A 27630-nucleotide genomic window follows, 5' to 3' on the forward strand; every position below is an offset into this window, starting at 1 on the left:
TAAAAGGGAAGATCGACTCAGCTGCCCCCTCACTGTATCCCTGCTGTGTGGTGGCAGCAACCTTGTTCCTGGGCGGGCGGATGTGGCATGGAGTGCTCCTGCAAAAGAAAAGTTCTCATTAAGGAGGAAGCAAGGGCACAGCATGAGGGAGGGGCTGGAGCTAATTGCATTTGCTTCCAATTTCCTTAACCCGGTAATTGGATTCTGATTTATTGAATATGTCTGAAGAGCGCTGCGGATGGCGCACCATTAGCCGAGCATTAGAGTGGCCACAGAGGAAATGGGGCTGTTGGGAGAGATGAGGGAGGCAGGAGCTGATGGGGAGGATGAAGCAGGGAGAAGGGTCTGGGCATAGTGCTCAATGGGGAGAGGAAGGTGCAGAGCTAAGCCCTCTCTGGAAAGATAATGCTTGCTCAGGGCAGAGGTGTCTCAGGAGGTGCCACAGGTGATGCTCTAATCATTACTGTGCCACCTGGGAGCTGGATGGGAGAGCATGGATGAGCACGGCCCATTTGTGAAGCAGGGAGAAGTTGCTGATGGCAGTGCAAGAGCATGTAAAGACAGTCCAGCATGGGGCTAAGTAGGAGAAGTCCTTACTGTGAAGGGGAGAGCAGAGTACTGTGGACCAGGGTACCAGGAGAGATGGGAAGCCCTCAGAGCTGCATGACCTGCTGAAGGCTGTGCTTAGAGACTTGGGTTCAATGGCAAACCTGGCTCAGTCTGCTTTGTGTGAGCCAGGCTGGAAGTGCTCAAGCTTGATTGAGGGGGAACCCATAGAGTGGGACCTCAGTTCTGCTCCAGCTGACCTTGGAGGAAGGTACATCCTAGCACAGGCCCCACACCAAGGGGCACCACCATGCCAGGAGCTGTACCGAGGGGCACCACCATGCTGAGGAGCTCATGCCCAGCTCACATGAGGGGTCAGGAGACTTTGGAGAGGGTCTTACCTAACTCTTCAGTTCATCACCATGGGCAAGCAGGTTCTCCTCAGCCTCCCACCCAGATGTTGTTGCCTGAAGCAGCTTGCTCTGCAATCAGGTTTTCAGCGAGTCTGCTCTCCATTTAGTCTCTCTTCTGTATGACAAGTAGCAGCATCAAGTCTCACAGACCTGCAGACCATAGTAATGCCCTGAGACCAGCACCTCATAATCTTGATCCAGGGTCTGGGACATGGAAATGATGCTCCTAACAGCTTCTCTGTGGGATGTTTTTCACGAGGATGGTTGCAGAAGATTTCCTGGAGTTTTCTTTGCTAATCCAGCCAAGCATCTGGACTTGCCAACCATATCTGTATATACAAAATCTGGCAAGGGCTGAGCAACAAGCTCCTTGCCAGAAGGCCTTGGAGAGGGCAAATACTTTCGTCAGGGTGCGATGTGGCACTGACAGCCAGTTGCTTAGCAATGTTTGCTGGATTGATTTTGGTTTTAGATTGCAGCCAGTGGAATAGTTTCAGATGGAGAGGAATTGCAACGCTCCAAGGAATCTGAGCTGGAGAAACCATGGGGGCTCTCTTTGCCTGCCTCTGGCCAGCGCAGGGCTGCAAGCTTGTGCTTGGTTTGTGGGTGGTTTCAGCCAGGGAAATGTCATGGCTTCTATTGAATACATCATGTTCCTTGTCCTGGGAGATCTCACAGCTGGAGCATTGCTCCTGGTGACCTGCCTGCATTTCACTGCCATTAATGGTGCTCCTGGTTGTATGTTGACTAAGCCCTTGGACCATTCAAAGGGATGCCTATTCTCCTTGTATGGTTTTGTGGTGGAATATCCCATCCCCACCAAAAGTCAGGGGTTACAAATCCCTTTGACCACACAGGAGGCCGGACCCAGATCTAGGTGACACATCCACATCATGCTGCTGTAGTGGATGGCTAGTTCCTCTCCTTCATGGTAGCCACATGCCATTGGGATTACCTCATCTCCACATCCCACCTTCTGCTACTCCCACCGACAAACCACAGGACCAAAGCAGCAGGAGTAAGTCAGCGCCAGGCATGCTCACAGCAGGACAGGAGCTGAGGTTTGCAGTACTGCTCAGCAGCTTGGAAAGCCAACAGGGAGGATGCATCGCCTCCAGCCAGGAGGTTTTGTCATGATGGCTCCTGGGCTTTTTCCATCTGTGGCAGACAGCTCCCAGGGAGCTCCGGTATTTACCATCAGTTGCTCCATATGCTGCCTAGGCTGACCTCCGCCTCCCAAATGGGTATAATAGATGTGCAGATGCTCTTGTGGCTGCCAGGTTAGGCTGGGACTGAATTATGACCAGCACCAACCTGAGCTGGGGTTTGTGCTCACTGACGGAGTGAAGCAGAGAGGCAAAATCAGGGACAAGGAGAGTAGATGAGAGGATAGTTGCTGAAGGAGAGGTAAGAGCCGTCAGCAGACCTCTCTAGCTATTGCAAATCACGTCAGCCAGCCTCAAGCGTCCCCGCTGCCTGTTTTCCTCTATTCATCTTGCTTTTTTTCTCTGCAGCACCAACACGAGTTTAGTAGTGCTGTCTCAAGAGCTAGTGGAGCAACGAGGCCAGGGATGGAGCCCTCTCGAATTCTGACATAAGGCAATAAACCTCTGAATTTCTGAAGCTCCCTCCCCCCCCAAGTCCCAAGTGCTTTACAAGAGGCTCTATCTACCCAGTTAAACTTGAATTTTACAGCTGCTTGAGGGGTATGTATCTAAAAGAGAGAAAGCAGCTGCTAAAATCCAATTATGATTGAAATGCAAGGCTGGCAGGGATACTGGCAGATACGAATATCAGTTATTGCACTGTCTGCTGAAGATGAACATCGTGGCAACCCAGGACCTGGATCACACTAACTTGTGCCCTCTAGAAAAGCTCTGCCCTTACATTCTGTCTATTCCCTTTGTGCAGAACATCACGTGCTGTAAGAGTTCTTCTGGTTTCTTCACTTAAACCCCCATGCAGTGCCAGCTGGAGTGTGTGTCGTAGAGGAGAGCTAGCCAGGGCTAGTTGCTCTGCTCATAGGACCTGTTCATGGAGGGATAGGAAGACGTGACGCTTGCGATGTTCCCCTAGGGCAGAGAGCTGCTGTCTTGCATTCTCAAGGTCCATACCTGTCAGGATTTCAGTCCTGGAGCAGAACCACTACAGTGTTATTTTGACCCATTAATTATAGTGTGCATCCCAAGGATGAAGCGGCTGCATCTTCAGCTTTACATGGGAGCACCTCTAGTTGGGGTTGTCAAAAATACCTGATTGTGGAGTGCATGGGGATGACTGGGAGGAACCTCTGCCAGGTGTGTATGGCCACAGGCATGTGGGGCTGACTGCTTCCCTCTGCCCCATGCACCTTCCCTGTGTCCCATGCAAACGTGTTTGGTGTGCAGCAAGTGAAAGCATGTGTAGTCAGCCATGTGCAGAGTGCTTGAGGGCAGCTGTATTGCAGGCAGGTTTTGAAGTGGCTCCATTTTTGGCTGAGTTGATGATTGCATCCCAGGAGTGGCAGGCAGTCAAGCGCTCTGAGGATACTGTAACATCTTGGAAGTGAAGATTTGAAGAGGAGAAAAGTAGATTTTGACAGCATTGCCTTTGGCTTAGCATATTTATGATACCCTTGGACTTTTCTCGTTGCCTTGTCTTCCTTCAACTTCCTTGCCCACCAGACCAAAACCACTTTGAGATCAATTGAGGTGAGCACTGGGTCTCAGCAGCTAAAAATGCATTTTGTACCCCACATAGGGATTTAGTCATCTTATCTTTCTTGGCTGGTTTCTTGAGTCCCCAAAGGAGGAACTAAATGTCTGAGGACGTGTGGAAAAGCCCAACTTATTGCACAGACAGGACAGAGGTGGGGATCTGCTCTGCCATCCATGGCAAAAGCAAATAGGTACCTAGTGCTGGTGGCCAAACACACTTTGAATTTGAGGGAAGGTTTGCAGGGATGTTACCCAGATGGACCAAATCTAGAGGTTTTCCTGGTTTACGGTTGCCTTTTCGTTTGCTGCCTCCATCCTTTTCTCACTGTGGTCTCTGGATTGCAGCCGAGCTAATCCAGCCCCTTGCATAATGCAGACTAAGTCCTGAGGGATTCTGTTATTTTTACAGTTTGCTTATTCAGGCTGTGTCTTGTGAGTTGCTGACTTGTAGATCAGGGCAAGAAGTGGTGAGGATACGGGTGTGTGTGCACATGGTATCCCTGTGCCTGGTGCTGCTGGGTGCATCTGCTTGGGATGGAGGGGTGCTGGGACAGCAGGGAGCAGGGCATGTTTGAGCAGAGGTGTCTCGAGTGCAGTGGGGTGGACCTCTCTCCATGAGGATGGATGGGGTGATACAGTCTAAGATGTGAGCGAGGGAGCCAAGTGAGGAGGATGGGGGAGAGAGAATGTTCAAATGCTCCCATATCTCTGATCTCAGCACTGGTGAAAGCTGGAGATGTCCTCATGCACCCACATGTGCGTGCTGCTGGCTTTGCTCTGTCCTGCACCTTCCTGCATGGGCTGGGTGTCCCTTGTAAGTGCTCACCCATAGGAAGTACATAATGCCCTGCAGCGAGCAGACTGGCAGCACCTTGTGTGGGCTGCAGGTGGCTGGATGCAATGGGCTACGGGTCTCTTCTTGCTTTTGGGGTTTGTTATTAGCTGCTGTGTGACTGCCAGCAATACCCCAAAGGGTTTTTCTGTCCCTCGATCTGTTGCTGCAGCTGTTATCACTGTTCTCTGGGCAGAGCCAGGGCATTTGTGATTTCATTACAAAATGAGACTTGTCACATTTGGGCAAAGTCCTGTATATGTGAAGGCTGTCCCCGGCTCTCTTGCCTGCAGAGCATATGCTGAGGCTGAATTAGCTGTGTAAGGGAAGATCTGGGATCCCCATGCTTTTGGTCTTGGTTTCCTTATTTCTAGTGACAGGCACAGCATGACCCTGCAGCAGAGCAGTTAATGGTGGAAAACACATTTGAGATGGAAGTAGGAAATTAGGAAGAGTCATGATTGCTTTTGTCTCTTGGACACCAGACCCCAAGAGGTTAACACTCTACATTGTGTTTTTCCATCACTTCCTTAGTCTGAGATCTCTGGATGAAGATATGAGAACTGTCCATCAAATAGAGCAGGGGCTGTGCATCATGGGGATAAGCTAGGGCTGCCTGTATTGGCCAAGGTTTTGTTTTTGCCTTTGATTAGTTGGCTTTTGTGGCCTGTGGAACTTTCACAGGCTGGGCAATGTTTTAAGAGAGAGAATTGCTCATGCCTCTGCTGTGCAACCTGGTAACCCTTTGACAATGATAGAAATAGCTAGCACAGGTTGGTGATGTGAGAGAAAGTATCTTATGTCCTGTATCTTCTGTTAGTGCAGTTGGGCAGCTGAAAGTCAGTGAGAGACACAGCTTTGGGCAGCTAGCTTGCTCTCCACACTATTGACAACCACTGATCAACCATTTAAGATCCAGACATGCCATCTATATAAAAGGGAATTGCCATGTGATGCTGGGATTTATTTTCTTTTCCTAGGGAACTTTCATTGTTATTTCTTCTCATCATAGTTATCCTGTTTCCAAGCTCTTCATCCCTCCAGGAATTCAGACCTTTGTTATACAGATTGGATACCAGCACAGTCATTTTCCCTAGCTGGGAAAATTTGCTGTCTGCTAACAAAAGGCTTAGTACAGAGTTCTCCTTATCAAAACCCACTATCTATTGGTTGTGCTGGAGTTTATACCTGCTGTCACTCACAGTTTAGACTTCCTTGTTGCTGGAGAGCTGAAGCTTTTGGATGAACTGAAGCATGAAGCCCAAAATGCACGTTAGAGGATGCAAACTGGGAAGGTCTCATCTGGCCAAAGACTTAAGGGTGAGGTGTAGTTTGAGTAAGGATGTGCACTTACTACACACTAGTTATTTTGGCCTCCCAGCCCCTGTCAAGCAGCTGTACCAGCACCTCATGGTTCTGATGCCCAGTTTGTTGCCCATTGCTTCTGGGCCAACACTGGCTTTTGTGTGCCTATTGGCTAAACCTAACCCATCTGTGACTATAGGTGGGCCAAAATCTGAGTCTTTCACTCAAAAAAGCTCAGTTCTGCACTTTGTAGATTCAGTCCATCTGGAGTGCTCGCCACACACAGAGGCATTTTGTACTTAGTCTTCTGAGTGAATTTGAAACTCCAAGGAGGTTTAAGCATCAAAACCCAGATCAAGAGATTGTTTTCAGGTAGCACAGAGAACAAGGAGTATTGAGATCTGCAGTTGTTGGCAGCTAAACAAGGAAAGCAAGACAGCTATTAATCAAAAACAGGCACTTTGTAGAATCAGAGAATAATTCAAGCTGGAAGGGACCACAGGAGGTCTCTGCTCTAGCTTCCTGCTTGAAACAGGGTCAGCTATGAAATCAGCCCAGGTTTCTCTCATTGCAGAAACCACTGAGCCCTCTGGGGCTCCTGCCTCTCTGGCTTGGCCCAGCATTTTGTAAGAGCCGACATAATCTACAAACCTTGATTGCAGTGCACGTAGGTCATCGTCTTCTCCCCCAGTTGCCTGTGTTTGTGTAACAGGCTTTGAAGTTGCTTGAGTCTTGCATTACCCATCTCTCCTACCTTGCAGACACTACGGGTCTAATTGTGCACTCGTAATGAGCGCATCTAAATGAGCAGGGTTTAATGCACATTGAAGCATGTTTGCTAAAGCCTCCCAATCCTACTGCCTGCCGTCTTTTCCAGGACTGATTCTTATGCCAGTAGTAGATCTGTGTATTGCTGTGTTATTGCCCTGATGGAGAACTGCTGAGGTGACTGGAGACCTTCATCCATGTGCTTCACAGGCAAGGATCTGTGCTGCTGCTTGGGTGATGCTGATATGTTTGGTGACCTCAGGTCATAGGGTGATGGCCAGACCATCACACCAACATCCACTTGTCCTGAAGAGCCTGTTCTTCCTTCCTCAGATGCGACAGATCTTCTGCCATAGTCCATGTTGGCTCCACAGGTGCCTAGTGTGATCCCTGAGCCTCCCTGGGGAGGCGACAGGCTTCCAAGTGCCAAGATCCCAACCCTGGATTTTGCTCTGATGTCTGAGACAGACTGTGATGCTGCTCTGCCCCCAAGCCCTGCTTAATCACTCCCTGGAGCTGATGGCAGTGGGTCCAGTCAGTTAACATCACCTCCTTTACGGAGACAGAGGGTGATTGTTACCACCAGGGTAACTGCGTCAAGGTCAAAGGACTCCCACACTGTTGGTTTTGGAGGTCCTATATGTTCCTTACTCTGACAGCAGAGTGGCTCTGCTCAGCTTTTTACTCAGCTGATCCTGGGTTGCCCTGGAGTCACAGGTTCTGAATGCCCATGGTCACTGCGGGGACAGGATCCAAAGTGCTGTGAGTCACTGCAGTTTTCTATCTCGAGCGGCTGCATAGAGAAAAGGCAGTGTGAGGGGGTTTTATTAAAAGTGGTACTGGGAGTGATGCTGGGGCAGGGGGAGGCGGGTGTTTCTTCAGGAGCAGGGCTGGTTGTGCGGATGCTGTAGGGCATGGCAAATGTGACAGTGCTTGCTCTGCAGCAGTGGATTTTCAATGCTATCCTCCCCTGTCCTGCTTTTCTTGATTGAGGAGAGTGAAGGCAAACTCTTGGGAAGGAGTTGAGGAGGGAGCTAGACCACATGAGAAGCTGATGGAAATGTACAGGCGGGTGTTTTGAATGCAGGAGGATGTGTCAGTTAAGTGGCTGTATTACTCATTTCTTTCCTGAAGGGCAAAGGTAGTTGTATCTGAAAGAGCTGTATGAGGAGTGTGAGTTATGGCACCCATCTGCACAGTGAGCAGAAACCATTCCTGAGCTGTGCTCTTGGCATAAAGGTGTCTGCAGGGCAAAGAGAATTGGCAGTGTGGGGACCTGAGGAGCTCATTGGACCTTGGTGTCTTGGAGCTTGGCTCCTGGTGACTCTGGACTGTTCCAGCAAATGACATGGTATAATATTAAATGTCCTGCTGCTGTGATTTATTTCTCCAAGTTGTTTCTTGTCCCATTTCCACAGTGCTTCTTCCTAATGGATAGGGACATCATTTGCATGGGACAGGCGTCCTCCCAAGAAGAGTCTTAGGAGCTCAGCCAGGAGCAGACACAGCTTCCACCCCAGCTGTCCCTTCCTTGGAGAACACATTTTGATTGCCAGAAATTGCTGTTTCAGAGAGAAAAAAGCTGAAAATGCTTCCACACACACCCCCTTCTTACCCCCCCCCCCATGTTAGGTTTCCTTCACTGAGTTATTTTGGTTGTGTTTCACCATGAGACAGTTTTGATTTCATTTTGGAAATTCCCCATCCAACTGTATATTGCATTTCTCCAAGAAAAATGCATGCACAAAATAGTTTTGGGTCAATCTTAAATGACCCTTTCCTTGCCCTTCTCCAATTCCTCCATCTGCATTCCAGCCCTATTCTTGGTAGCCTTGTGGAGTGTTGTGCGTTGTAGCCCAAGACGAGGACTGCTGTGCAAGCACTGGGGACTTCTTCTGTGCAGTCCCTATGGGAATTTGCTTCAGCAGTTGGTTACCCTCATGAGAGCAGGTCTGTGGTTGGGATGGAAGAGTTAGGAGAGCCCTTGGGATTTCCCTCTTGCGTAGACAAGGGCAGTGGTGCAAGAAGGGAAGAGAACACCTCAGAGCTGGCACTGGCAGTGGTGCCTGGGGAGAAACAGGGACTTGGACTAGTGCTCTGGTGCCAGAGCTGTGAAGTTCTTGGCTGAGTCACAGCGTCTTGGTTTGAAGCATCCCCTGTACTTGAGGACATAGAGTAGGACAAGCAGAACAGGCACAGGGTCTGAAGCAGGGCTTTGCCTCCGTTAATATTCTAGAGAAGGTTAGTGTTGAGAAGTAACTGCTGGTTAGACGTACTGCTAGCCCAGAGCTGAGATGCTGTCTCTCCATCAGTACCACGTGTCTCTCTCCAGCCTCCAGTCTCTTGCTCAGTCCCCTGGGAAAGAGCAGAGCTCGTACTGCCAGGGCTAATTATTCCTCAAGACAGAAGACGTGTGATAAAATATTAACCTTTTTCAAAACCAGAGCCCCAGTTAATTAGCTCTACTTTTGTGACACATTCACCCGGAGATAAAAGCTGGTTCCCCAGATACCTGTCTGTGGCACAGTGATCTTTTTGCATGTCCCTGTCATGATGGGCAATGGGGAGGAGGGAGGGCTTGGAATTTAACACCAACAGTGACCTGCCAGTTTCTGTGCCCCGAGGACAAGCCACTGCCTCTCAAGGTGAGCAATGACTGGGTACCAGCACCACTGCTCTTGTTTGAAAGGCTGAAGATGGAAACACCCTGGGTTACATCCCTCTTGTCAATGCCGTGTCTCTGGACCCTGCATGTGGGTTCTGTGCAGGCAAACAGGGCTCAGCAGAGCTGTGTGAATGGCTGTGTTTTGGTTCTTTGATTATTTAAGAAAAAGAAAAAGCCAGAAGATGACAACTTCAGGATAAACTGAAAGCAAAGCTTTCAGTGAATCTAAAAGTTGAAATACAGAAAAAATGAAGGCCAAAGGGATCTGTTATTCTCATCCTGAAAGGGAAAAAAAAATTCCTTTAGATCTCAAATGTTTTTGCTGCTTGTAGTCATCTAGAGATGACAGGCTGTATTTAAAAACAAGTGATTTTGAGTATCAGATGAAAAGTGCACATTGGTCTCCTCTGGAACAAACGATGTGCTGGAGTGGAAGTGATGCTGCACCATGCGTCAGCGGCTGCAGGAACCACTGGTGGGAGGATGTGGGAAGGCCATGGCAGTCACTGAGCTGGGGAGAGATCTTCCTGTTAGAGGGAGGGATGGGGGTCTCTGATAGACCAGGATTGACCACAGTCCCAGCTGTGGCCCTCGAGGTGGGCAAACACTGGTCATGGAAGCATGGGGTCTTCTCATTAAACTCCACTTGCCTCCTTCCCCGTAATGCACAGGGAAGATCCTGGGCTTTTTATAGGGAAGGGAAAGCCTTGCTTGTCTCAGTGTCTTTCGTAGGGAGCAATGCCTTGCCCGCCTCAACCAATATGGGGCCTGCTGATGATTCATGATGGACATCACTTCATCACCAAGTGCTTCAGCATTCAGGGTGCCATTGATCACTCTCTGCTAGAGCCATCCTCTGCTTTTGACCACTGTAGCATATTGACCACTTGTCTCATAGTTATTACGTGCCATCGATTACTTTGATAACTTGCCCCAAGTAATTCTGATAGAATGAAGTTGTTTGTTTAACTTTGGTGCTTCTCTCGGTATTTATATCGACCCAGTATGTTTGTGTAGGCTGAATTCAGAGTCAAGCATTAGCAAGTGATGGAACTAATTCTCTAAGGCTCACCACTATTGATAATTAAGGCCATGCTACTGTTTTTTACATCAAACTCTTGTTTTTTCAGACACTCAGCACCTTAAAACCCTATTCTGCCAGCTGTAGCAAAAGGAGGGTGATCACAGAAAATATTTTGGGGCCATTTGTGTGGATTTTTGCTATAAGAGCTGCAGATCCCTACATGCTTTAGTGGTTTTGAGCTATCACAGTGCGGGGTTGAGTTTGTGCTTCTCCAGTTATGATTAAGGAGGTGTTGTGGGATGGGGACTTTATCTGCTTTGATTTGCCACATGTTGAAAGGAAGCTCTGGTCAGAAAGCATCCTCCCTACTGAATCTTTACATCCGTGGTTCTGACCCTCTGAGATATAGTTTTAGGTTGTCCTGGTTTCTAAAGACCTTTAATAAAGGATTGGTGGCTTTCCAGGAAGGTGCAAGGTGCCAGATTTTGCTTTGACTTTCACCACGTGAAAACCTTTGCTGCCAGCTCTGGTTGCAGTGAAACTGGCATCAGAAATATGGCCACATTTTACAATTCTACTGAAAATAGGGAAAGTTCTTTTTTATTATTATTTTTGTTGTTGTACTTTTATTTTTTACTGTTCTTGGCTCCTTTTTTCTTTTTGCCTCAGTTCTGAAGAAGTAAGGGGAGGGGGGGCAGTCAAGGAGCAAGACAGACCCTGAGTCTGTGTTGAGAGCCCTAGAAGACTGAATTATTCATGAGCTGCTTTGAAAATCAAGACACACAATCTGGTTTAACTTGTTTTTAAATGCAGCCATGCTATTCTCTCCTTCCTTTTTAGTAGGTTCATTTTTTCCCTCCCCTCCCCTTTTTCAAAGACAAAACTCCAGCGAATCTTTAATGAATTATAAATGCATCATCATGTCAGTTTTGAGGTTCGCAGCCAGCAGCACGTCAGGTTATTTTTGCTGTCTTGCTTTTCCCCCTTTCTTCAAATTTAGCTGTTTGATTAATTTTTTAGATATCTATCTTGCAGGGAAAAGAAAGAAAGAGACCGAAAGAAGCAGTGAGTTAGAGGAAATACTAATTGTGCACTAGCCAAATATAGCACTGTTTCAATTTCCAGAAGCTTTCAGGCAAGCACTAGCTGTGACCGTCACATTTATGGTAGCACATTGACGATGGAAGGCTGAGAAGACTTCTTTCATTAGCAGCTGCATCTTCTACCCTTGGGAGGGCTTCTCTTTTTTGCCTGTTTTCTGGTATTTTTGTGGTAGCATGTGCTGGGGAGGAGAGAGGTGGGGACTTGGACAGGTTCCTCTTGGAGCCTGATCTACAGCCAGAAATGGTTCAGTGCCCTGGCAGTGTTTTCCTGATGGTATTCCTTACAGTTTTATACAATTACATCTAGTTGAAGCCTGCTAAATAATTCCTTGTTAACTCTGATGTTAACCACCACTGAGTATTTGTTGCAGACGTGCCTCCTTGCCCTAGCTTAAGCCCTTGCACACCCCCAAATCGTCTGCTCAACAGGGGATTCCTCTTTTGATGGCCCCCATTCTACCAATCCCAGCAGACGCTATGGCTATTGCATGCCACCTTCAGGGCTTTCCAGTCTCTTTTTGGGAATGCCAACCCAAGGCACATGCCAGACCAGCACAGAGAAATTCTATTGACCTTTTGCAAGGGTAGTTTTTCACTTCTGGCAAGGCAAACCTGAGCTGGCATCCCCTGAAATCATGTGGCATCACCTGCTGATATCTGACTCTTCATCCCTTCTTACTTCCTTTTGTTATAGCTGCTTTCCAGAGTCCTCCACCTTCCAGCTGGTTTTTCAGCTTCAGTCTGCTTTAGGCCTTTTGGTGTTTTGGTAGCACCTGCCTGCCTGTGGTCACAGCCAGCTGAGGTGGAACTGCAGGACCAGGATAGACTCAAGAGGGTCTATGGCTGGTGGCAGTCTCTACAGCCACTGCTCTTCCTATCATGCTATAAAGGTCATGTATGTGCTCTGAGCTATGACGTTCACATTCAGATTGTTATGTGTTCTGGTGGAGTGGTCAGCACTGAAGCCCTTGGTGTTATGGAGGAAACCCCAGAGCTTTGTCAGTAGGTCTTTGTCCCAGCCCCAAGTGCAGGATGTGCAAGCAGCCTATTTGCTGCTAACATCTGTCCCCTGGCATGGCCCTGGGTGCCAGCCAGTGCATGTGGTGCATGGTGGTACTGGAAATGCTCATCAAGGCAGACCATGGTCAGCCCTCTGTTTTGCAGCCTCATCCTGATTGAGGTGGGGCAAAGCATTCACAAAGAAGGAGAAGGAGATGCTGGCGACTAGGAAGCTTGGGAAGACAAAGTAGGACTTTGAAGGTCTCTGAGAGCTGAGTGACATGAGGTAACATGCAGGAAGGATGGCTTGAAGGAGAACTTGGCTGAGAAGAACTGAGGGTGGTGATGGGAGGTGAATGTCATGAAGAAGACCACTGACCCCTCTCTGTGCTCTAGCCACGCAAATACCGAACTGTCGTATCCCATTTATACTGTTGTACGAGAGTGATGCATTGACTGTAACATGAGCAGTGCTTCTTAGGTTTTCCATCCCTGGAGGGCATGAGGTAATGACTTTATGAAAGGTACTCTGCAGTCAGACAGAAGTCATTGGGCTTAATGCATGGATAACTGCAAAATGCTGGGATAAATGCCAGAGACTGTAACCCAGAGGTTAGGTGAGACAGTGCACAGTGCTATCCAGCAGTAAGCTCCATGAATGCATTAGTTTCCGTACAAGTTGGCACATACATTGCCCTACAGCTCTGAATTGCAACATGCCCAGGGTCCCTATTTTTAGAGTGTTTTTATGGAAGTCACGTGTAATTTTGCTTCAGCTCAAAGATAGCATCTAGGCACAATGGTTTCCCACTGGCTGGGGCTATGTCACCCTGAGAGGTATGACCAAGGTGTATACTGCATCTGCAGGCATGCAGAGCCCAGGCATGGTTGCTACCTGCTGGTGCAATGCAGCTGGAGCTCTTACAGAACCCCAGACTGGTCTGGATTGGAAGGGACCTTAAAGCTTATCCAGTTCCAACTCCCTGCCATGGGCAGGGACACCTTCCACTAGACCAGGTTGCTCCAAGACCCTGTGTCCAACCTGGCCTTGAACACTGCCAGGGATGGGGCAGCCACAGCTTCTCTGGGCACTCTGTGCCAGCACCTCAGCACCCTCACAGGGAAGAATTTCTCCCTGATACCTAACCTAAATCTCTCCTGTTTAAGTCTGAACTTGATGGCAGGTCCCTGTCCTCTGAGCTGATGTGAGAGGGAGAGCCCTCTGAGCGCGCACCATGCATACCAACCCAGACACTCTTGGTTTAGATGTGTGGTGACAACACTGCTCTCACACTTATTTCCACAGAGAAGGGAAGAGCCAGGAGGGAGCTTAAAGATGCTGTATCTCTGTCTGATGAGGCTGGCTGTTCAAACTAAACATGCAGAGAGCGGGTTGGAAGTGGGGAGCTGTGTTGAGGGACAGTTTGGACTTCATGGAAAACGTTAAAAATTCAAAGCAGAGCTGCTGGCAAGTGGTGGCTGTTGAAGCAGAGAAAAGGAATGAGCAGAAGCCTGGCAGGGGGAGCGGGATGAGGATAATCATCTCTTGGAGGAAGCTAATGGGGCACAGGAGATGGTGAGTGTGAGAGGTGGGTTTCATGACACATGGTGCAGCTCTTGCGGGCATGTGATGGTGTCAAGGAGAAAACAGTTTGTACGAGCCGGGGTGGACCAGGAGGTGCTGAGGAGCAGGGTCCATCTCTGTTCGCACTGTTAGTCATTGCCATAGTGCTGCGTAGCAGTGTTTCCTTCCTTTGGTGAGCGGCACTAGGAGTTAAGTCTGCCATTTTTAATGTAAAATGGGTTGAAATCCCCTGGGAACAGGTGTGCATTGCCCCATGAGGAGGACCTATAGGGATGCAGGGATGGCTGTGTGCAGAGGCCACCTAGGGTGGGCTACACCCTTGCTGAACAGGAGCATAAAGGCAGAAGCAACCCAAGAAATAAGACTGACAGACTTTGGAGGCCGCTGGAATGTCCAAAGTTTGGGACTTTGTGGGAGGGCTTTGTGATTCCTACGATGAGTGAAGGGCTCTGGCCGTCTGCTCCCTGTCCCAACAAATGGGTGTGCAGTTGTTTTTTCCTGAGCTCAGGATTATTGGGAACACAGAGATGAGATGTGCTGCGCCTTCCAGTGTGTCCACCCTGGAGGAAGTACAGCAAGTGGCCAGTTCAGGATGGGACTTTCCAAGGGTGATTCCAAAGGTGTCTGCATCCAGAATGCCCTTATCACAGTTTCCTGATTTGAATGGCGAATAACCTTAAAACAGAAAAGTGAAACTTCCCATCGGAGGGAAGTTTGACTTCTGGGTTTGCGTGAGGACAGAATAATTGTCTCTGGCTGGATGCTCCCTCTGGAGCTTCAGGGCAGGCCAGCCAAGCTTCTGTCTTCTTTTGCCCTCTCCAGATGCTGTGAGCCAGCAGAGCAGCGGTCCTGCTAGCACTCGCTGTGCTAAGCTTGCTCCCCTGTCTTGCTGCAAGCTTCCCAAGCATGAAACTTGAAATGACTTTAGCCAGTGAGTTTCAACGCACTGCAAATGTGCAGTTATCCTTTTTTTAACTTTTGGGGGTTTTTGAACAATCTAAAAAAAAACCAAACCAAGCATGATTTCATTGGTTTCCTGAAAATGTTGTGGGTGTTGTTTTTGTTCTCTTTCTTGTTGGCAATTGGGTGACCTATGAAATCCCATAACCAGCACAAAATGTTTATCCAGTGACAGCCTGAGGTAGCACAGGCAGCTCTTAGAGGGTTTATTTTCATTATTACAGCAATTTTAGGGCTGCATGCTGCAATTTTCACTTGCAGTGAGGTATTAAATTGAAATTACCCCAGATGTAATTGTCACACAAAATAATTCTGGACATGCTGGATTTAATGCTTTTCCAAGCTGTGGGTTTTATTACCCAAGCAAGTGCCAAAAAAACACTTGTAGTCAACAACTTAAGCTGAAATCTGCCTTCTGGGGAGCCAGGATGTTTAGCTGCAGTTACACTGGGACAGGAAGGAAAAAAAAGCAGCTTGGGGAACAACTGTAGGAAACTTTGGGATAGCTCCTGAAAGATGGGCCCAGGGATAAAATCCTTGTCAAGGGCAGAGCCAGGGCCACATATGGAGTGTGGAGGAGCCCTGGCAGATGCAGCAGCTCAGCCTAACCCATTTTGGGCTGGATTTTGGAGACGCGAGTCCCACTTCTGGTGCAGTGCTAGCTGCAGAGGTGAAGAAGGCTTGTGGGGGCTGCTGTGTCCCAGCCTGCTCTGTAGCAGCAGCTCAGTCATCGATCCCACCTTTGGGATGCTACAGAAATGGATGAGTTGCTGAGCAAGTGACACAGTGACCCAGCTCTGGAGGTGCTTATACATGACATCTCAGTGTTTCCCACGTGTACATTGCCTGGGTAGGCTGAGCTGGTGCATAGAAATCTAGACTTCCAAAAGCACATGAGGAGCCTTCATTGCACCGCTGGCAGCCAGTGCGCAGTATCCCCGGCACTCCTTCTGGTGAGTGATACAGCACATATCCACTGCAGCCTTAATTATTGGCTCCTTAACTATTGTAATAGCATAACTAAAGTATTGATAACTTTGTATTTTCCACCCTCTTTCATTCTTTTCCAGAAATAGCTTCCCTTGTTTGCTCCACAGACACCCCTCCTGATGCTGCGCTGGAAGTGGGTAGAAGGATGCGCATCTGCGAACAGTTAGGAGATAATGGTGTATAAATAGCACAGGGAGAGCAATTGTTGTAGTCTGTCCCTGCAGCTCCACAAAGTAAGCGAGATCTGAGCCTGAGCGTGGCAAAAAAAGGCACAGAGCAGCAGCAGCTTCTTTCTCATCGTATTGTGCTGGGAAAGCTGAAGTTGGTTATTAGATGATGTAAGGGAGCACAGTGACCCAGATGAGCAGCTCAGGGCATGACCTGGTGCTGCTTAGTTATTCTGAAACCCTCTACTTACAGCATCCCTGATGTAACTTTGATGAATGAGGGTGTTGACGCGCAGGGCAATGTTACTGAATTTCCTCCTGCATGTGGAGTAGCTGTTCAACTTTGGTGTCCTTTGTGGATGCACCTAGAATTAGAATTGGTTCAGTGATGAATTTCTAGGGTTGGTAACTATGCTGAAGGTACAAGGTAGTAGTGAGACATCTGCTTTGTCAAGTTGAGACAGATTTTGGTAAGTTTTTGAGTGAAACAGTGAGAAAAAGCAGTAACTGATTCAGCTTCCAAATATTTTGTCCCACCTCAGATGTCATTTTCTTATCTTTGGAATTATTTTACCTGTTGTACACTTTCTTTTCATTAAGTTCACTTTGTGAATAATCATAAATGCAATTTCAAAATGAAAAGGTGAAAAATTCTTGTTAAAAAGAATACCTCAAGCATTTTGTTATTTCTGAGGTGCAACGTGCCTCGCTGCTATCATAAACCAGCAACATCTGGCTGCTCTTACTTGCTTTCTCCTCTCCATCTCCAGCTTAATCTTCCCGTCTGTTTTCACTCACCTTGAAGATACTGTGGTCTGGAGTTTTGGGGGAGAAAAGTTATGGTTTGTTGAAAGATGGGTTTCTCAGTCCTCTTCACTGCTTCACTTGAGGATGGTAGTGGTAGCACCTGGGCAGTGACATGAGAGCAGGCAAGTGGAACATGGATGGGAAGGGATATGATGGCTGGGATGGAATGCTCCTCAGGCTGGTGCCCTCCTTCTACTGGTCTGTCATCTTAAGGCTACAGCAGGGACCAAGAGGGACCTGGAAAGAGCAGGACAGTTGTTAAGAGGTGTATCTGGATTTCCCGAGGTAGGATTATGCTGGCTTTGATCTTTAAAAGCCACAAATGTCATCATCTAAAGGTCAAAGTCATTACAGAGTCTACGTTTCCTCTTGGGAAGGAGGCAGCAGGGGCTGTGGCTGCAGCTGTGGTTTCTCACCTTCTGCAGGCTGGCTTGGAAAGTGTTAAATGCCAATCTTCCCTATTGTCAGGTTATGCTATTAAGACAGAATGAATAAGGAAACAATCAATGTAGGAGCAGGACTTGACTTACCTTGCAGCCAGCTGGTGGAAGTTGCTGCCTCGGGAGGCAAGAGTGAGGTGACTTGGAGCTGGAGCTGCAGTGATGCTCTTAGCTCTGCTGGTGGCACCAGCTGGGTGGGTGCTTAGGCCCCTGCCTCAGTTTAAGAAGCAAAACCTCATCTCACTAAACCAGTACCTGTGGGATGACACCTAAAGCCCCAGGAAACTCACAAAACCACCGAGGCAGCTGGCCTTTTGCAAGCACATCACCCACGCCTGACTTTTGGCATGAAGGACCCATTTCTGATCATGTCCTTCTAACGTCAGTGGGGAGTATCTGTTTAAGGTAGCATTGCCCTTGCTAATATGAAAAAGGAGGACCTTCATCTTCCCACTACCTGTTGGTGGGGTGGCTGGTGGCACCAGGAGGGTATGCTAGCTGGGAAGCAATGTTAAAGGGCTGCAAGCGGAGTGCCTCCTTTCTCTTCCCTTCCTGTTAATGACAGCTAAGCTCTTTGCTGCTTCAAGCCTCAGTGATTTACCTGGCAGGTTCTGGGCTCCTTCGGAAAGGATTCATGCAGCCTTTTCCTCTTTGTCCCTCCCCAGGTGTACGACACTGCACTATCGCCAGGACCTCCCATCCACCAGTGTCATCATCACCTTCCACAATGAGGCCAGGTCAACCCTGCTAAGGACGATTCGGAGGTGAGCTCCCAGTCTGCTCTTAAAGAAGGGTGAGGTGGGCTTTTGTGAATAAAGGGAGAATGTGTCTGCACTCACAGCAGCAATGGGATCAGACCTACCAGCTACAGCCTCAAATGATTATGTGAAAGCTGGTCTCTGAGAAGTAGGTTTTACATTGGGATGCTCAGGAAAGTAAGTAGCTGTGTTCCCTTTGCAGGGACTAGCACGGGACACTCTTGAGAGAGCAGCAGAAGATTAGACAGAGTCTGGAATAAGAGATTTTACATCCAGCTGGGTGTCAGTGCTCAGCTGTATTTGTTCCCAGTCCTCTAGGGACAGCTATTATTATGTAGATGTCTGCTCTGGTAGTGCCCTTTGAGCTTCTCCAGTGACCCATCGAGTGCCAGAAAGACTTGTTAATTGAGAAGCCCTAATGGTGCACATGCAGGCTAGGTTTTCAAGGACATTTTGTGTACTCCTCTGGATACACGGTGGAGTGCTCTGGGCATGTGGCCATTCCTTCATCTGTTGTTTTGTTCTTGGCTGTGTTTTGCTGTCGTGGATAGACTAAAGACTTCATTTTCACCACAGGTTTTTGAAATTGGTGTTTAATCTCAGTGTGTGCCTTGATTCAAGTTCTCTTGTGGGAAGATAGAGTGTTCACTACACATTTGAGGGTCTATCTACAGGTTTCTGCTGGTGGGTTCTTCTGTAGCGAGCTTGGGTGTTTTCTGCTCTGTGCCTTCAGTAAGTGTTTTGGAGATGTGTCTCATGCCCACATAGGGAAGGTTTATGCTCTGCTGCCAGCCTTTGTCAGTTAAGCCCTGGCAGCCCCAGGGACCATTTGCCATTGCTGGCAGTGGTGACACTGGTGTTGCTTGCTGGAGGGAGTGGGGAGGCCTCAGCTGTGCCCTATTCACCATCATGTCCTCACTGGGCTCTTCCTTGAGAACAACATCCTTCCTCAGGTGAATGCACCCAGTGCCACAAGTGAGTTTGACAGTCCTGAAATTGAATTCCTGCTTTGCTTTATGGTTTCATGCCCAATCCCATCTCCTTCACTTCACGCTTAATAATCTACCACCACTTTTTCTCTCTAGAGTGCATAGATTTTGGGTGTGCATAGCACTGATGCATGGTGCTGTGTACCACCTCCTTGGTGCTGGACCTTCTCTTTTATCTTTACAATGCCTTGTATAGGTTTACCATTGTAATAGAGGTCGCAAGGGAAAGCCAAGTACTCTGCCCCTGAGATACAGGATGCTTATAACATGTAACACACAGTTTGACTTTAATCTCATTTCTCCATAATTTAGCACTTGACTGTCCTGGCATTACGCGTGTCACATGAGAGATGTTAGACCTTCTACCTGGATCCCCCATTCTTCATTAAAGAATTGTTCACTAAAATGATGGCAAAGTTGAAAATAAAATCAAAGTTAGTTTGAATATTTCCTTCTTCCTAGAGGATATTGTCCTGTGAAGTGTGTGATTTCTAGCTATAGAAAGACTTGCTTCCTTGTTCATCTTCTTGGTTGACTTCATTAGTTGTCCCTGCTGCCTTCCCTACCTGGTTGCATGTGATTTCCACCACAGTTTTGCCCCCATGCACCGTTCCTCAAAATTCATCTACTCCAGCAATTCCAGCGATCGTATTTTGTCTGTGGGGAGGTTTTCCCCAGCTCTGGGGCCCTTTCTGAGCCATCTTTCCTGTAGGCTTATCTCTAGACAGCAACAAAGCCCTGCAGAGCATCCCATTGAGCTGCACTGCAGAGGCAAGCCCAGGCAGTGAGGAACTGAGATGACAACCTTGTCATGATGTCGTTATCTCCCCTGCCTCTCCCTGGGCTAAGAACCCGAGCTCTCCTGAGCTGATCCTACTTTTTCTGGTCCTCAGTTTGGAAGAGGCTTCCTGGTGTCAGGCTTCAACGTTTTCCTCCTGGATGCAGTATTTATAAACTTGCTTTGATCCAACCAGCCACAGGGGTACCAGCCCTTGGTGGCAAGTTGTTCTGGTGATGTGGCTTTTACACTGCTTCTCTCTCTGGCCGTGATAGTGCAACATATTGCCACCTCTCTGACTGTTTTTGGACCCAGCTGGGAGCTCATCTGCCTTTTCAGCCTCTGTAGGCTAATTTGCTGTGCCTTCTGACTGCTCTGTTTTTTCCCTCTCCTTGTTCAGCGAAAAGGCTAGTTTAATTAGATCTTCCAGATAACTGTATCCCACGGTGGCTGTAACAACATGGATCATTTTCCATAGACATTGGAAAAAAATCCTCTGTCCTCCTGATACTGCTTTGTGCCTTTTGGTGCAGTATGTGGCCAAGAGTCCCTAAGCACATTTAGCATGGCAGTGAGTGAAATGGGCTTCTCTATCCTGTTCTTCAGAGTACATCTCCATATCATGCTCTTGCCATAACCCAGGTGACAGACAGTCTGAGGAACAGAGGTGATTTGTCTGTGGCTGGTGGTGGATGTGCAGTCCCTGGAGACATTCAAGGCCAGACTGAATGTAGTTCTGGGCAACCTGATCTAGTTGAAAGTGTCCCTGCTCATTCCATGGGGTTGGACTTTGAAGATCCTTTCCAACCCAAACTATTCTATGATTCTATAAGCTCTTGGGCTGCAAACCTGGTTTTCTGAGTTCCAGTAAGTCATATTTTCAAACCTCATTGTAAAATGAATATTCTTACTCAGGAGCAAGAAACAGGGCAAAGGGGCATTGCTTGGTCTTACAGGACACCGTGAATGAGTGGCAGAGGGAAATGCTGATAAAGGCACCCGCTAGTAGGGGAAGAGATCAGCTCTTGCAGAAGGGGCCACTTACATGAGGAGCAGGAGGGATTTTGCTGTTCCTACCATTTTTCTAGGTGCTTGAGAGCTTTAATGCTCACTGAGCATCAAACCTGAGCTGTTTTACAGGCCCAGTATGTTGCATGTGACTCTTGGCAAGGATGTGATTGCTCTGACCCATGAAGCAGAGGCACCAGCATGTGGCCTCCACAGCACCCCTTACACAAGTTACTTTGGGAGCATTTGGGATGGCTCGTTTATGAACAATTTGCATTATCAGAGCTATTGAGTAAAGCTACTGGACTGTGTTGAATAATAAATTAATATAAGTTTCATAATCTTTTCTCTGACCAGCTGGAAAAAGGAGGATGGGGGGGAGAAAGCTATATTAATTGAATGCCCAAATCTCTACAAATGATATAGTCAGCATTTATAAATGTGGATATAACTATGCTTGTTAATAGATATAATAGTGCAGGTAAATAAGGGATAGGTATCATGAGAAAGGGAAATAGAAAATGAAAGAAGAGGCCAGAAAGGTGAATTGCAAAGTAGCTCTTGAGATTATATTATTTATTATGCAGACAGTGAAGAAACTACCACTGGATTGTTGTTTCAGCCTTTCCAAATTACCTTGGGCAAGTTTTTTTACCCCCCTGTGGTTTGGTTTCACGTACTTCAAGCTCCACGGCTCAGTGCATTAGAGACGGTGAGAGTCTTCAATAGTCTAGGGGTGGGACCACATGAGTAAACCTAAGGAGAGAAGGCAGGACAAGGGAGAGAATAAGCTATACAGTTTCCTCTTTCTTTTTCTTTCCATCTTGTGTTAGCATGGATTTAGGAAGGGAAACCAACTCATTGCCCAGCTCTGGCTTCCCAGCTCCTTCAGAGCCAGAGTTTAAGGATGCCCCAGGGCTATAGTGGTCACTGGAGGAGGAGGAGGAGCAGTGTGGTTGGGAAAGATGCACTCCTCATCACCTTGGCTGGGCTGGGTGCAGGGAGAGTAATGGGTAATAGTGCCTCCCCATCTCATTACCCATTTAGGAGGGAGATCTACTCCATAGCTTGCCTATGAGAATATCATCTCCTTTCCTTTGCTGTCCCTTCTCTGCAGGCATTAGCATGCTCACATGCTGAGATTTGGCCAATATTGGGTGATCAGTTGTTCTTCCAGGGCTGGATGCCATGTGTTGTCTGCTGCTGAGGTCTGCAGGGAGCAAGGCTGGGTGTTTGTTACATCCCTGGAAGCATCCCTGGGAGCATCAGGGAGAAAAACACTGCCTGCCCTGGAGGCAGGGCTGGGGGAGGCAGAACTGCAGGTAGGCAGGCAGGGGTGATGCTCTCCTCCTGACTATCAGTGACCAGCATGCTGGGACTTTCTCCAGCGGGGTGGTGTTGGGAGCATGGTGACCTGTCAGCACTGGCACAGGCTGGGCAAGAGAGGAGTGTAGGAGGCAGAGAGTGAGACAGTCCTTTTCACTGTGCTCAGTGGTCTTTATTTATTCTTCAAACTTGCAGCTGGGAAGCACAGAAGAGGAATAAGGAAACTTAATTATCTACCTCTCGCTGACAAACCAAAACACATCCTTTGGCAAAAGTCCTGATGCGAGTGCTGTGAATGCCACATCAAATATTTAGAACATTAATTAGCAGAGAGAGTATCATGCCTTTCATTTTCTGGTGCTTATAAGTAAGAGAAGTGACGTCCTAGACAGCCAGCATCTCACACCTTCCCCTTTGCAGATGTCTGCATCCACGCACATCTGAGAAAGGGGAATGACAAAACCACACACCTCCTTCCTTAGGCAGCAGCGGTACCATATAGAGTCTGTGCCATAACTGAAACGAGCCTGATTAAAGAAGCAAAAACAAGCCAGGTGTTGTGCAGAAACTGTATAATTAGCACTTTGTGCTGACTATTTTTTCATTTCTTTCTTTTTGCTTAAACCCTGGACTTTTTTTTTCTTCTTAATTTGCTAATCATCTCTCGTGGTGGCTGAGTACAGAGCCCTCCATGCGCTTTTACCTTTTGATGTTAACATAAGAGAACTCTTGAATTTCAAAGAGCTTGGTGGGTATTTGAAAGAATAAAATGCGAAAGCCGCAGTGTAATCAAAGCTCATTATGGTTATTCTTGGTGTGATGCCTCTCTTCCTACATAATTAGCCATTTTGGGTTGTTGAAGCAGTTCATTTTGGCGGGCATTTTCTCTCTGCGCGCTCGGTCTGATTTCAATAATTGTGACCTTTGTCCCTTTTGCTAGTTTATTATACTCCCAAAGATGTTTTTCTATCCCTAACAAGTCCCAGTATGTTGCCATAGAGAGAATTAACGGGTTCATGGTTCACCAAGGACCCACATCCACAGTCACTTCTACAAAGCAACCAGTATTCTGGGTGATGACCAAAAACATACCAGCCTTTGGCCAGAAGGTGACTTTTGCACTGATCTAGATATTTCATTAATAAGGATCATCCATGCTCCCTGTTGTTTATCTTGTTTGGGAGAAAAGGGAACCTGTCCTGTACATAAAGAAAGTGGGCTTTATGGAATGTACGTAAATTATGTGTACACGTGTGCCATACAACACAGTGTGTTACAGGTAGTGGCAGTGGTTATCTGTCATAGTAGAATTAACTTCTTGGCTTTAATTACAGGTTCTGACACTTCAGATGCTGATTTATTTTTTTTTGATGTGATGGTTGAATGGGGATTGAAGCAACCTGGTCTAGTGAAAGGTGTCCCTGCCTGTGGCAAGGGGTTGGAACTGGATGAGCTTTAAGGTTCCTTCCAGCCCAAACCATTCTATGATTCTATGATTTATTTAGAGATGAAATTGCTGGATCCAATGCTTACTTTTGGGTAGGTGGAAAAGGATCCCAACAAACTGTTGAGGAGGACAGAAAAAGGACGTTACAACAAAACTCTTCATATCTGCATCTTCATAACATCTGGTAAATCCAGTGAAACACAGAAAATGTCAGCATTAACTTCTCAAGATAATTCAGCAGTGAATCTGGTCTTAATGGGTTGAGTAATCGTAAGCACTTTCTGTACTAGAGGCATGAGTTTTCATTTCAATGGTAGCAGGTCTTTTGGCCATTTAAAGGAGAAAGCGTTGTGATCTCTGGCTTAACAGAACTTAAAAGCTGGTTTGATTCGTTAAAATACGCCCATCACTGCAGTATATCTACCTATGTTTGATTTCAGGGGAAAAAAGTCTATAAATAACAGAAGGACTTCAAAGCACTATAATATTGTCTTCTGATTTTCCCCATATAATGGGGAAAAAAAGCCATGTACACATATATAAAAGAAAAGAAAGTGTAATAAAAAAATCAAAGCTGAGCAAAGGCACAGGTAATAGAAAAGCTGCCTTTGAATTGTTAGAAGTGCTTTTATAGTCTATCTGGAAAAGGAAAAAGTCTCTGACATTACAGGGACTTGCAGGATTTGGTGCCTCTGTTTCCCATCCTCTCTGAGGGGCGCTGCAGGAGGGGTATTGATAATCTCCTGTGTTTCCAGTGGCATCGGTGTGTTACAGTGCGACTAACAGAGCTCAGGTACAAAATGCATTGGAGGTGTGCGTTTGGTTTTGCTGCAAAGCTGGCACCCTTGCTCTGGCTGCAGTCATGGTGTTTCAGCCTTTGTTGTGGATCAATTTGTGCCTGCATCAAGTGGTCCAGAGCTTTGTTGTAATTTTGGCGCTTTCAGGTGTCTGTGCACAGACTTGTAAGGGCTATAATGAGCTCAAAGCCCACTGGAAACAGTGGACATTGGATCCCTTAGAGCTGTGGTAGACCCAGCCTTTGGACCACCCTTGCCAGGGCTGTAGTGGTACAGGGGGAGGCTGCTCACAGTTGCAGGGGATTCTGCATCACCTGTGGTAGTGTCCATCATTAACCCATGGAAGAATGGGGTTCATGGAGCCAGAGCAGTCCGTGGAGACATCCTTTGCTTGTCAGACAGCGTGATGACTTTTTCTCCCTTGCTCTGGTCACCCCTCTGCCTCCCACTGATGGCCATCATTGGCATCAGGGGACATCATCCCTGGTTTACGGAGTGGCAAGCAGAGGCACAGAGTTGGCAACAAATTGCTTGACCTGGGAACAGTGGGAGCCTGCAGCTGAGCTGAGGCTGGGCTGGGGAGATGCACAGCCCAGCACCTTGAAAACCATCCATGCTGGAGTTCCTTCCGTAAGAGATGCCCTGAGGGCAATTCCTCTAAAGCACCGAGAACTGCCTAGAGCCCAGGTCTACAGCCCAGTGCAGTGGGTTTGGTTTCCTCCTGCTAGTACTAGCAAAAGTAGATACAGCCCCTTTGTAACCACCTCCCTTTTGTAGAGTTAAACCCTGCATTGCACTTCTGGCAACTGAATCTACAGGGGAGACTCGGTGGAGGCAGGCTTTGAATATTCAAGCTGCCCGTTGCCTCCGTGCTCCTGCTCTCAGTGGGTTATTTATTTATTTTGCTGGCTTTTTTTTACAAGCCTGCTTCTTTCCTGCAGGTTTCACCAAGTTGGGTTTCCAGGCGATCAGCGCTTGTTAAATATTCCACTGAGCGTGATATTGCTCTCCTGTCTCTCCGTACTGACGCTTAGCTGCAGTAATTTGCTGAACTCAGCTCTCACATACGGGGATTTTCTTTAAAAATAACAAACCTATTAATAATAATAATTAAAAAACCACTTGACAGGTATGAACAGCACATCTAAATTGTTCCGTGTGCCTCAGCACGAGCAGGGCGTGCAGCTGTTTGTCCTAATACTTGGAGCAGGCAGCGTTGTCTAACTCTGCCTTAGTGATGCTGGGGTGCCCACGGCATCTCCGGGATGTAGGACTCTCACCGTGATTGTTGCTTAGGGGACAGCAGCTTTCTTTTCCTCCCCACCCCAACCTTAACATGCAAGGCACCCAAAGTAGGGGAAAATCATGGCTTTTGCCAAGATCCTGAAGCTGGAGGAGGCAGGGATTGTGTTTCCAGGCAAAGTCATTCTTGGAAGTGATTTTTGAGGAGCTGCCTGCCTTACCCGCTCCAGTCTAAGATAAAATCCTCTTTTATTCAGATCTCTACTGGGAACTAAAAACAAGCAAAGAAAAAAATACCTTGGAGAGCAGCTCAGTTTCCATGATCTGCCATGGGATGTCCTGTTCTCCTCCCAGAGAAATCCAGCTCAACTCTTTTTCACTGGAGGGCTGTAATTCCAGCACTGATGTGGTGGGGTACACCAGCACAGGCAGCCGGTACCTGGCAATAGGCACAGATACTCCAAGGGTTGTGTGGGCTCTTGGCTTTCCATCAAGAAGGTTTCATAGGAGTTATGCAGCCCTTTGGCTGAATGGCCTGAGATATCTGGGGGTGACAGCACGAGACCCCTCCTGGTTCCTGCCTGCTGGGCTGGTGCCTCCGGAGCATCCAGAACCTCCAAAGATGCTGCCCTTTGGAGCTCTCTTGACCGGGGTCTAGGCCAGTGATGTAGTTTTCCCAGACTTCCAGGCTTTTTGCTGGAGCTCTGGGAGCCTGGGAACTCAGGGAAACCTGTCCATAAGGAGCTGGAGGTATTAGGGGCTTCAGGGTTAGCCTGCGGGGTATCTGCCCTCTTATGCCAACGGCAGGTGTGAAGGTTTTTTCTAACCCAGACCAGAAGGCAGATTCAGGTGTGAAATTTGGGGGTATTTTAAGTCTTGTGTAAAAAAGGAACCACTTTCATGACGAAGGCTGGAAAAGCCTGTACAACCCAACTGGCATTACCAAAGCCCAGGTCAAGCATTTAGGAGATTTTGGGGCTGCCCTGAGGTTTCTGCTTCAAGAAATCAGCCTCGACCCTTTGCTGGGTGCTGGGGCAGGATATCAAGCACATGTAATTCTGGTGACCTCTGTGCCATGCAAGAAGAGGAGAGAACAGCTCTAGATTTTTTAATAATGATAATAATAAAAAACTCCACCCTTGGGATCATAATTAAAGGAAGATTGTAGCTTGCAGCCATGTTTCACAGTGTCTGTCCCTCTGGAGGGAGCTGTGATCCACATCCTCTCTTTCATTAAATAGGTGGCCTCCAACCCTGCTCTTATCCTCTTGGCAGTGTCTGAAACACAATCAGCTCACACATAAAAACAGGAGTTGTCCAGCCACAGCTGTGAGCTCTGTAAAGATGGGTTTGAGCTGGGTAATTTTCTCTGTGTTGGCCCTGCTGTTGGCAGACACCATATCATTAGCTGCAGGAGAGGTGGCGGGGTGACGGCAGCTTTGCTGTAAGGCCCGTTAGGAAACTTGGAGTGATGTGCATGTTGCTGAAAAGCCAGTGTCTCCTGGCCTTATGTGGTGCTCTGCTTTTGCTCACAAAGGTAGTAAGGGGAATCTCAGCCATTGCCGGGCACTTGCCTCTTTGATCAGCCTTAGGGAACTCGTAGTATGTTACTGGGAGGTGGTGGGGGCTGGTTTCTGGGTGTTATCTAGTATATCCTTTCTGGAAATCCGAGCCTGCTCTTCTGTGCTTTGGCAGGTATCAGTTCTTAGGCTGTTCCACCCCATTTGGCTGGGTTGTTGAGTTGGTCAAGCACTGTCATGGATTTTCTCTCTTCATTCTTTAGTGTGCTGAACCGCACCCCAGTGCACCTCGTCCATGAAATCATACTAGTGGATGACTTCAGTGACGATCGTAAGTGACCCTTTCTATCTTAAAAGCGAGGGGGCAAACCGAAAGAGCCTGCGAGAGTGGGATTTATACAGAGAGGGGGGAGAGTTTGTTGAAAGGGAAGCAAATGGAACACTCTGTAGGTGTGGAGAGCAAGG

The 27630-nt window shown here is 47.7% G+C and overlaps 1 protein-coding gene across 1 annotated transcript in view; it reads left to right on the forward strand.

The window, feature by feature from the left end:
• Nucleotides 1-27630, forward strand: part of GALNT14 (polypeptide N-acetylgalactosaminyltransferase 14) — a 93506-nt gene that overhangs the window by 36586 nt on the left and 29290 nt on the right. Inside the window, exons 3-4 of the mRNA XM_061350523.1 lie at nt 17966-18064; nt 27429-27496. Of these exons, the coding sequence (XP_061206507.1) occupies nt 17966-18064; nt 27429-27496 (167 nt within the window). The remainder of the gene's footprint in view (nt 1-17965; nt 18065-27428; nt 27497-27630) is intronic.

This window comes from Neopsephotus bourkii, unplaced genomic scaffold (genome assembly GCF_033783945.1).
Source record: "Neopsephotus bourkii isolate Nb327-2 ecotype Australia unplaced genomic scaffold, CSIRO-AGI_Nbou_v1 NB_518, whole genome shotgun sequence".
In the NCBI taxonomy this organism is placed as follows: Eukaryota; Metazoa; Chordata; class Aves; order Psittaciformes; family Psittacidae; genus Neopsephotus; species Neopsephotus bourkii.